The sequence below is a fragment of the Austrofundulus limnaeus genome, unplaced genomic scaffold (assembly GCF_001266775.1).
Source record: "Austrofundulus limnaeus strain Quisiro unplaced genomic scaffold, Austrofundulus_limnaeus-1.0 Scaffold9, whole genome shotgun sequence".
Classification (NCBI taxonomy): domain Eukaryota; kingdom Metazoa; phylum Chordata; class Actinopteri; order Cyprinodontiformes; family Rivulidae; genus Austrofundulus; species Austrofundulus limnaeus.
This window is the reverse complement of record NW_013952411.1, coordinates 3,568,813-3,580,356: the sequence shown is the minus strand read 5'-3', so window position 1 is coordinate 3,580,356 and position 11,544 is coordinate 3,568,813. Positions and strand designations below refer to the sequence as shown.

General features: G+C 34.7%; 2 protein-coding genes across 3 annotated transcripts in view; both read left to right on the top strand.

Moving 5' to 3' along the window:
* Nucleotides 1-4,095, top strand: part of paqr5b (progestin and adipoQ receptor family member Vb) — a 14,142-nt gene extending 10,047 nt beyond the window's left edge. For both annotated transcript variants that reach the window (XM_014001552.1, XM_014001550.1), the window contains exons 6-9: nucleotides 1,103-1,147; nucleotides 1,786-1,882; nucleotides 2,487-2,631; nucleotides 3,102-4,095. In XM_014001552.1, coding sequence (XP_013857006.1) covers nucleotides 1,103-1,147; nucleotides 1,786-1,882; nucleotides 2,487-2,631; nucleotides 3,102-3,379 — 565 coding nt within the window. In that variant the 3' untranslated portion in view covers nucleotides 3,380-4,095. The remainder of the gene's footprint in view (nucleotides 1-1,102; nucleotides 1,148-1,785; nucleotides 1,883-2,486; nucleotides 2,632-3,101) is intronic.
* A 1,643-nt stretch (nucleotides 4,096-5,738) lies between these two features.
* LOC106512967 (kinesin-like protein KIF23) overlaps nucleotides 5,739-11,544 on the top strand; it is a gene marked incomplete in the record, with an annotated part of 16,416 nt that continues 10,610 nt past the window's right edge. The window contains 7 exon segments of the mRNA XM_014001549.1: nucleotides 5,739-5,835; nucleotides 7,787-7,853; nucleotides 7,975-8,103; nucleotides 9,871-9,976; nucleotides 10,276-10,412; nucleotides 10,502-10,614; nucleotides 10,709-10,882. Coding sequence (XP_013857003.1) covers nucleotides 5,822-5,835; nucleotides 7,787-7,853; nucleotides 7,975-8,103; nucleotides 9,871-9,976; nucleotides 10,276-10,412; nucleotides 10,502-10,614; nucleotides 10,709-10,882 — 740 coding nt within the window.

Sequence of the window (11,544 nt, the reverse complement as noted above, 5' to 3'; positions counted from 1 at the left end):
ACACACACACACACACACACACACACACAAAAAGGCCCCCTCCCAAGCCACTACGATTTTGGGATGCACCTGGTAGCATGACATTTATTAGGAATAAAGACTTCTTAGTTCTGGTGAATTTGTGTGTACTGGRRTCATWATGTTACCTCTATGCGGTATCTAGTTCTTCTCTTTCCTTCATGGATTCAGTGTTTATATGAATAGAAACTTGTTTTCTTTAGTAATGAAATTCTTACTTTGCTTGTCATTCATTGTGTGGAGTGGAGTCTTGCAGGAGGCTTGTGGACTTGTTACTTGAATTTTGGACTTGTTAAACATTTGTCTGACATATTTTCAAAGTAGTGAGCTATCACAGGAAACGCAAACCTGTCTGGAACCTTCTTTAAATTAGTTGTGCTAGTCTCTATTGTCTCAAAGCAGTAAATTGACACATGAACTGGAGCTTTCTTCTGATATAGAATGTCTTTGTCTAAAACCTGTTAATGAGTTATTATAATTAAACTGGTCCTGGTGCCTATCTTAATTTCTAAAGTGTACTTCAGCTAAAGTAAATAGGAGTATGGCTGCCAAGTTGAATACAAAGCAGTTAGATGAGCAAAAAAAGTATAGAAGACTTGAACCTTGGTTCTGAAAGCTGTGCTCACAAAAATATTCATGATTTTTTAAAAAAGAAATTGCTAAGCAATACATGGCTGCATGATTCACTGGTTGCTGGGTCACAAATGCTCAATTCAGTGATAGTTTGTCATTTTTTCTCAGTTTGTCACTACCACTCTCCTGTAGTTACGGTGAAATTAATCTTGGAACTGATCCTTGTTGACAATACTGCAGTCTCATCACTGACATTTTTATAAGCTCTAACAGTGTTTGAGGTGCACTTTCAGTCTGTTTTTATTGATTGGCTGATCACTGCAGTTGAAGAAAAGCTGTAAAATTGGCTTTATAATTAAAAGCTGATTTCTTATCAGAAATGCATTTGGAGAAACCTTAGAATGGTCATGTTTTTAAAATTGAATGGAATCAAACAGCTTTTGTATTGCAAGCAAGTTCTGTGAATGTGTTGGATTCAGCTAATTCTTTTKTCACTCACCTCTGCTTTTAGACTTGGATTTCCATTTCTACATTATAACCAGGATGTTGTAAAAAGGTAAAGAAAATGCTTTATTAAAAAAATCTGCTCCTTTCTTTGGTTTCCTTCATGAAATGTTCATAAACTACATTGTGTGTCTGAGTAACGTTCTCTTTAGAATACATTTGTTTTTTTTTTTACTGTTTTTCCTATTTGAGATGTGTRTATTTTCACAGAAGCATTAATCTTCTGTTTAACAGTGGGTGTTACCTGACAGTGATGTAAATGGTTTGGCCTTAATTGTTAGGACTGTGGTTTCACCTGAAACACTGCAGAATGTGTTTCATAACAACCAGAATGACTCATTTTATTCAAGCAAATCCCAACTATCCTACAGTATAAGGGATTTGTTTTAACCTTTCAGATTTTTTTTCTTGAATGTGAACAGTTTCTTTTTTTGACAAAGTCAAGTAAGTAAAAAAAATCAAGTTTGTTTATRTAAAATGACCACATGCTTAACTTCAGATTTGTACTCTTTGCCACAAATGTAACCAACTGTTTGATTTATTTCTAATATCTACTTTTCTTGAATAGATTWTTTTATTTTTCTGTTACAAATAACTAGATTGCTTTAACCAAAAGCATTCACAGCTTGTCACCACAATGATCTGTGTGAACAAAATTCATCCATAAAAACTTTTTTTTTTAAATTTCAGATTCCATGAGTGCCCCAAACCGAAGTTCAGCAAATTCCTCCGTGGTGTGGCCTTCATCTACCCCTACATGTTTGACAACATTCCTCTGTTCTACAGGGTAGGATCATTTCTCACCTCACACCTCCCTTTCGTGGGCGAGTCGCCGCTCCTCTGGTGCTTTTAGAAACTTTGTGTTGCTTTCACAGTGAGCTGTGCAAATAATGATCAACATGGCCTCAAAGTTCTCAGATTGAAATATTTTCTTTTGAGACTTTCACTGGTTTTAGAGATTTGAAATGCATTTTTTGCAATACAAGATGTCATTTTTTAAAGACCTGTTGCACATAAAACTCATCATTCCTGTTTAAATTGAACATTAAGTAAATGTAATGAAATTACAAAATGCAAATGGTCTGTCAGCTAAGTATCAACCAAAGCTTCAGTGTTGAAATTAGCAAATATGAAACAAATGTTTTGAATTTGAACATTTTTATTATTTTGCTCCTATATTTAATTCCCATGAGATGTGATTTAAATTTATTAAACCAGGAGAATTTTTATATGGTTTTCTTGACATATCGTTTTTGCCATCCTCCACATAAATCCCATTGAGATTACAGATCTCTTGTTGGGGAGGACTGGGTCTAAAGGCAACTTGTATAACTGTTAGAAATAAAAATAATAATAAACAGAAACTGTTATGGCACATTGTTTGTTCCCAGGTTTTCCTGTGTGTAGGGGAGGGCTGTACAGACAATGAAACAACTGTCCTGCACTACCAGCACATCAGCTTGGCTTTCCTCACAGGGTTTCTGTTTGTTTCACATCTCCCTGAGCGCCTAGCACCTGGTAGCTTCGACTTCATAGGTATGACTGATTCAATCAATGCTTATTGTCTCAATTTTTACATTTGAACTTTATTAATCAGTATTTAGTAAATATTTTGAGCAGAAAAAGKTTTTTTGCTATTCAGCAGGAACGGTTGGTCACGTTTCATCTCAGGTTGACTCATCACCACAGACTGTGTGTGTGTGCTCAGATCAACCTGTTGGCCAATATTATTTTTTTATTTTTTTTAAAAGGGGGAAAAAACTGAGTCATGATAATGGTGAATGAATTTGTACTGTAAATAGCGGTGGTGTAATACTTCTCAACCAATGTACACGTTGCCAAATTAACCATTCAATGCAATAAGTAAATTAATAAATAAACACAGCATTTTATCTTGTAGTACATTTTCATTTGCCTTTAAATCTGGGAGAGATATTGATGCCCTGAACYTGAAATCCAACTGCAGGACTGAAAATGTGAGAATATAACAACTGCTCCCTCTGCAGGTCACAGCCATCAGCTGTTCCACGTCTGCGCCATCGTCTGCACCCACCTCCAGATGCAGGCTGTAGAGCAGGACATGGTGACACGGCGACCCTGGCTCTCCGTTAACTCCACCCCCGTCACGTTTGCCGGCTCACTGGGGTCGACGCTGCTTTGCGTGGCGATGAATTTGCTCATCATCCTCATCTTCAGTTTACCTCTCCTTTCTGCCTCGGTGTGTCAAGACGGAAAACATGGCAACGAACCTAAGGCCTCAAATAAATCTTGCCACTGTTCTTAACGYTCTCACACCAGTTACAGGAAGAAATGCAACATGGGTAAAAAAAAAAACTGCTACTACAAACACATCTCAGCATTCACACTTTACATGAAGGCTGCTGTAAAAGTTTTTGGAAGCTGAACTTTAGAGCATGTGTTTCCCAAATGACAGAAGTGCAATTACAATTTTATTAGCAATTTTTTTTAAAACTACAAATGTTTCTGCGGAAACTTTGACTTGTTTGAAGATGTAGCAGGTGTGCTGCATTCTCAGATGGTGCTCTGTATGTGTAGATATTTTTACTATAGTCTCCGATAGCCATATGTGGTGTATGAAGAGAGTCCAGGGAACAAAAGATATCTTAAGTTGCAAAAATCAACTTTTTAAAACTTGAACTTTTACCTCTGTACCTTTTTTTAAACACTTGTACTCAGCCTTTTGGAATGCACTGTATTGTTTTGATAAGAGAGGTTGACAATTTTGTTTTAGTTACGAGTGAAGCTGCTTTATAAACTGAATATTTGGTTACCGATAGTCTGGAAACTTTTCTTTCTTTGTTTTTTTTATTTTTAATCCCAGCTATTGTTTTCCAAATTATTTTTTGCTAAAGGTGTTGTCTGTCCCATTTAAAGATTGTTACATTGGTCCTTTTTAATGCTGAATGTGTAAAGAAAAAGTATTCAAGTGCAATATTTTATTTATTGTAAATTTTCCAAATAAACTAAACTAAACCTGTACTTTTTCCATTGTACTTTTTTAATTCACTGATTCAGTTACTTTAGAAATTATAAACAATACGAAGAATTAAATGGTGACCTGTATTTTTGTGCAAAAGTTTCAATACTTTGAGCGTGACACAGATCTAACAGAAATTAAACAGTTCACCTGATTTACCATTTGATTACATACATCTTCACTTAAAACTGAGTTTATTTGCTTTTAGTGATAAATTTTTGTGGTTTATTCAGAAGCCGTAAAGGGTGAACATGTCTAATTTCAGACATTTTTTAGCCGTGCCTTTTACAGTGTATTTTAAGCAAATTAAGTGCACAAGTTSAAGTTTGTCAATTTTCTGTTTTCAAAATAATGCAAGCTCAAAATATGGTATAAACAGTCACATAGCTATTATAGAGTAAGTGGTGCTGGAGTTTTTAAACTGCCAAGGCCTGTTAACATCCTGTTAGTGATCCTGACTGAAACTTCTGTTTAACACTCACTGGACTGACATTTGAACAACGGGACAGTTAACTGTAGATGTAGAAAGTTATTACAACTTGAGATATAGAGTTCATCGGTGTGAACTATGTAAAGAAAAGTTATTCAAATAAGTCTTTGGGCCAAGGTGTGAGGGGAAAGATAATTAAACAGTTACAACCAGGCCAGGTGAAAGAAATATGTTTAGGATGTTCTGGAACAACCCAGAAACCAGCCTCAAGCCTGCCACAAACTGGAAACTACTAGAGCAATGTCCACKGTAAAACTGATCTTGAATACCAGAATTAGCTATGTATTTTGGGTGTGGTGCCTGATTGTATGAATGTTAAAAAGGTCAATTGGCTGGGGAGTGGCTRACCAAGAAATATACTCTGCTCCAAAAGCGACACCTTCAGGTCTGACTGAAATTTGCAGCTGCAGGGAATAAGCCATACTGTAGTCTCCTGCAGAAAATAGTTTTGGTCATACTAGACAAAGATGGATTGTTTTGCCACGATGACAAAAAATATGTTTATATGTGTCAAAGTGAGGCTAAAAACATCCAGGAGAAGAAAATGGTCAAACAGTACATTGGAAGAATTATACTTGCAGCTGCTATAAAAACATGYTTAGGGTTCAACTTTGGGATATTTAACCACATGGGTGATTGTATATGTTTATGCTTGTAATTTAACCTTGTATAGATTTATAGAAAATCCACAACAAACTCAAACTTGTGCAACCAATTCTTGTTTTAAAATACAAAGAATACTTCAAATTTGTCATAAAAGCCTGAAATTATTACGTTTATGCCCCTGAGTGTAAAACTTTGAATACTACTGAATTAGGGAATATTTGTTGCATGTTTTATATGTAAAACAACTAAATGTTCAAAATTTAACTTATATTTATGTAGTGAGACTATATGCATATTTTAACGTGGTTTAAAATATCATTTTATTTATTGTTTCCTAAAACAGTTTTTTTTTTTTAAATTAAATCCAATTTTATGTTTTTCATTTAGGTAAGGGTACGCTCATCCTCATCTCGGCAGTATAACGAAGACTTCCGGTTTGTGACACTGTATGCTTATTGTAATTGGTTAAAAATCACAGACTGTCAAAATAAAAGCATAACTTCCGGTTGTAGGTTGTGTGCGTGTTGTGATTGGTTAAAGAAGTAGAGTCACGGAAGACGTTTTACAAGAGGGAAATTTTCAAATCGAGGACAGAGGCGCCTCTGCGAGCAACTGAGACAAACTTCACAACAATGCAACGAGGAGGGTCAGTCTAGTGTTCTTTTATTTAACACATCAATACACCTAGTAAATTATGACAAATGTTACGCACGAAACCTCTGTTGAAAGTCGATTCTTTTCCGTGTTAAATAGATCGGACCCAGGACTGCCATCATTGTTCAGCCTAGCCTAGGACGTTAGCTTTTCGCTGAAACAAAAATAATAGCACTAGGCCAGCAGCKATTTGGTCAGCATGCACATAAAATCTCAGTGAGAATATTCATTAGAGAATATTCTGATTTAGGAAACATATTATTAGCTAAAATATAACGAAGCTGTTTATTAGACTAAAGGTGGCCATTATTTGATATTTTTGATTTCTTTTGTACAGTAGTACAGTTGAGCTAACCTGGCTAACATAACTTAGCAGTTATGACAGAAAACATGGAAGTGAACAAATTTCACATATTCAATCTTTACATAATAAAGTTTTTTCCCCTAAGTTAGAGCCTTGCCTGCAATTTAGTTTGATTAAATAATGCACACTAATTTTAACTCTTTTACTTTAATTTCGTTGTGTACATCAGGACGTCGTACTGCATCTCAGTACATTTAAACATGTTTCTTATGAAGCTGAGGTTTGACTGAGGCAGAAATGGTTTTATACAGAAACAGGATTAATAAGAAATCAGGAGCGGGTGAAGAAGGATCTGATACTAGATTTGGAASATGAAAGTTTAAAGGAATTTACATTGACTGATTGATTCATCGTCTCCTGTGTTGTATTTGAAATGTTTGCTAATATGTATCAACTCTTAATTGTAGTAAAACAAACTTAGGCCATTACATGAAACTTTTTTTTATTCTGAGATCAAATAAGTTTTTAATATCCTCGGACATTACGTTAAAACTTTGATCTGCACATCTTTGTAACTAAGGTATAATGTTTTTCCTTATTCTGAAAAGCGTTTTTCTGTCTCAACAATAGGGCATCTCAAATTTGTTGTTATCCCGATAACAGCCAGTACAATATACATATTGCAAAAAATGCATAAATTGCAATAAACGATTGGCTCTAATGTTTGCTTTTATGTGGTTTGTCAGCATCAGTCTAGATCAGGGGTGCCCAAACATTTTCCCTGAGAGGGCCAAAATTTAAAWCAATCTGAGGGCTGTGGGCCAAATGCAGTAATATAACACACGAAAATACTTTTTAAGTAAATTTGTTTTATTTTTATGAAGCTAGCAGCCAGTGAAGTTGCCTATATTTTGTTTTTTCAGCCCATGGACATGGAGAAAATTCAACATATGCTCAGGCAGCAAAGGCTCATGGGAGTTTTCATAATTTAAAATTTGAGTGTATGTGGACTTATATGTGTACTTAAATCTAATCTTCTAAATGTCTTTTTTAGTTACTTGTATTTTATGTTTAATCTTAAAATAATTCAAAGTTAAAGTGAGYACCATGAGTTAAGACTATCTGACTATCAGCTCCTTGTACCTATAGTTGGACCAATGGTTGAAAAGTGGACATATAATATTTCTACTTAAGACAGGAGATTACAGATTAATAAAGACAACTGCTGGTAGGCCAAATCAAATGGCTTGGYGTGCCAATTTTGGCCCGCAGGCCCCACTTTGGGCACCTCTGGTCTAGATGGACAAAATGGAGTAGAGAAACATCAAATCATAATCACTCCATCATGTTGTAATGGAAATTATGTATAAGTTGTTTTTTACTCTGAACCTAGAGCAGAAAAACATCAACTGTCTGTATACCTAGTATTTTTTGATTTATCCCAAGTCATATTGTCATCACAATATCAAGCACTGTWATTGCACGACGCAGGTTTTCTTGATATCGTGCAGACCTACTCAACAACACAAAGACGTATTTCTCTGATCATACAGCACGAACCCAGAAAGAACCACAGGTTTTTGTTAATGTAAAGAACTATGCAACTTGTTTAAATTTTCATTGCTCTGCTTTGTCGCAGTAAAGGGAAGACTCCTCGGAGGCCTGCCTTGAAGAAGGCCACCAATGTAGAGCGAGATCCTGTGGGCGTAAGCTGCTTTCATTATAAATATTTTCTTCATCTAGGAATTGTTCAGTAATAGCTGGTTTTGTCTGAAAAATAATTAAAATACAGTAAATGCTAAAAAGCACTTTTGTACTTGAATTTAGGTTTACTGTCGTATACGTCCAATTGGTGCTGATGATGAGGAATATTGTGTTGAAATGATAAGTAACACCACGATTCAGCTGCATGCTCCCGATGGACTAAAAGCCAATCGCAACGGTGAATATAAGGAGGTAGGTGAAAAGTAACTTGAACTTATTAGGCAAATTATTTAATACTCTGTTTGTTTATTTTTTAGAAACAGCAAATACAGTGAAAAAGAACTACAAACCACTCATGATCTGTACCACAGCTGATATTTTATCAAATGACCAGTGGTGGCCACMGTTCCTCTAAAGCACTAAAGCACTAATAGGGGAACTAATTTCCTGATTAGTGCTTTAGGGCTTTTGCTCATTTTAAAATGTATTTGTGGATTAGCACTTGCTAAATTTAGAAGCACTAACTGAGGTCTATAAATGTTATTGATCAATGTTAATGTTAACAGTTGAGGGTGAAAGCTGTCACACATTTTGTTCATGTGTGTGTCACTKATCCACCAGGTGACACAATATTGACAACATATGAACCCAAATACGGCTGAGGAATGTCAAGAATAAGTCTTAAGAGAGAAACATGATGATATGTTACTCATGTTGTCTGTTGAAGAATGTTCATGGGTTGACTGGGTTATTTTAGTGCTTTAGAGTTAGCTTTTACTAAAACTTTCAGTGTGTTAGTGCTTTAGAATTAGGGGACCTAAATATTTGAGTTAGTGCTTTAGAAYTAGGGGACCTAAATWTTTGAGTTAGTGCTTTAGAATTAGGGGACCTAAATATTTGAGTTAGTGTTTTAGGGCTAGTGGAACTAATCTTTAGATTAGTGCTGCCCAATGCTGCAAATTACGACGGAGTATTAGGACCATGCAACAAGATTTTTTTTAATTATTATTATGAGAATAATGTCATAATATAATGAGAATAAAGTCGTAATATTAGAAGATTAAAGTTGTAATTTTATGTAAATAGTCAATGTTACGAGATTAAAGTCGTAATTTTACGAGAATAAGAACAAAAGTCATAATCTTACATGACGTGTCCATTTTCCGTTCCTCATTTTCTCACACCTGCTGTGTACAGCCATATGTCTCTGTGTTTATGAAGTAGTCCGCGATGACTTGGGTCACTGTTAGATTAATATGCTTTCATCCAAATTAGCTATGTAACGACTAAATCCGTCAATGCATCCATTAATTACAATATGGCTTCAGTTTATAGTAGTTTGCACAATTTCCAAGTCCTGCTACTGATAATTTGATGTTAAATGTGCTAAAAGATTAACTATTTATTTATAGCAATACTAAAGAACAACTTGACAAGTTGCTCAACATTCCTCATTTTAATGCAGTGGTAACTGCTTGCTTTTTCGTGTAAAAGGTATAGTATTATGACTTTATTTTAGAATGCTATGACATTAATCTCTTAATATTACGACTTTATTCTCATAATATTATGACTTTAATCTTTTAATGTTACGACTTTATTCTCATAATATTATGACTTTAATCTCRTAATGTTACGACTTTATTCTCATAATATTATGACTTTAATCTTTTAATGCTACGACTTTATTCTCATAATATTGTGACATTATTTTCATACGACTTTAATGTCGTAATATTATGACTTTATCCTCGTATTTAAAATAAAAAATCTTGTGTGAGCCTAATTTTCCATCGTAGCAAATGACTGATGGATTTTAAAAAGGAAAAAATAAAATGTGCTTTTATTATAACTTCAATCTAGACAATTTGAGCAAGTACAATAATTCACTTCAATTCAAAAATACTTTATTTATCCCAAAGGGAAAATAAATAATCATTATTGATAATTATTATTAAAAATCATTGTTAATGTGAATTTTTTGTTAAATTCATCCATGCATATTGTTTATTTGTCTAGACTCAGTACTCCTTTAAAAGAGTATTTGGTATTAACACCAATCAAATGGAGCTGTTTGAGGATGTTGCCAAGCCACTGGTGAAGGACCTCATTCTCTGCAAAAATGGTGAGTTCAGTTTAATAAAAAAAACTAAAGTTTTTACTTTTGAATAACCAAACAAAGGATTTAGGTTAAGATTATGCAACTGTTCATCAGACCAACATCTCTGACCTTATTTAAAAATATATCCTCTCAGGTCTACTTTTAAATCAGATTATTAAACAAATCATAAATTTTTGACAGAATAGCTTTGTTCAAGCTAACTGAAAATATGTTAACTTTTTTTTTTTTCAGTTGCTAAGGTTTCTAATGTTTTCTTGCCAAAGAATCTAAACTTATAACAAGTGACTGCCTGATGTTCACAGGTCTGCTTTTTACATACGGTGTTACTGGAAGCGGTAAGACGTACACCATGACGGGCTCACCTGGGGAAGGTGGACTCCTCCCTCGTTGTTTAGACATGCTCTTCAACAGCATCGGGCCTTTCCAGGCCAAACGATTTGTAAGACCATTTCTTTCTTCAGTGGGCGATCTTTAAAAATAATGCTGAATATGACTTGGTAGATTTGAAAGGTTTGAAATCTCTTTTAGGTGTTTAAACCAGATGACAAAAATGGAATCGAGATCCAGAGCCAGGTAGATGCTCTCCTTGAGAGACAGAAACGAGACAATCTGCAGTCAGTGCCCAAAACACCATCTTCCAGGTAGTTATATTAGTTTATGTACTTTTTTAAATAGAAGATAACAAAGCTTAAAACATTTATTCACTTTTTTGTGTGTTTGTCTGTGTTTGTGTAGTAGGCAGAAGGCTGACCCAGAATTTGCAGACATGATCAAACCAGTGGAGGCGTGTAAATGTGAAAGTGTTGATGAAGATAGTTGTTACAGCGTTTTTGTGTCCTACATCGAGATCTACAACAACTACATCTATGATCTTCTAGAAGATGCTCCRTTTGACCCAATCAGACCAAAGTAAGGCACTGGAAAAACAATTCTGTGCAAACAAATTTTATTAACCTTGTTTGTGTCTGTTATTTATGTTGAAGTAAAGGCGCTGTCACACTAGACAACTTATGCCAACTTCTGAAGCATTTTATGTCTAAATTGCTAATAAAAGTTATATATTTGATCAATTTGTTCGAATGACATTATGTACACGCTGAAAAGAAGCTTCCTGTTGATTTTTTTTTTCAATTCTATCTTCTATGTAGATATCTTTTAAAATTTTCACAAGTTGGCATAAGTTGTCTGAAATGTCACAGTGTGACAGGGCCTTCAAAGGTTTTCCCCAATTCTGAAACTGTTGCTACAAATTGTATTAAGCTGTCCTATAAATGAACAGTACAAATGGTTTGGTAAAAGTTGTATAAAAGCCTTGTCAGACTACCGTTTTAGACAACTTATGCTGACTCGTTAAAATTTTGTTATACATAAATTACTCATGGACTGTGTCTCAATTCATGGTTTGCATAAACGGCTGTGAAATGAGACGGTCTGATCTACAGCAGGTGTATGTTTTGCATGACCACACTCTGCCTAGTTATCATGGTGATACGTTTTATGTCACATCGCTTCAGTTGTTTTTTCAAGGAATAACGTCTCAAAATTAAGTTTTAATAGAAAAACATTACAAG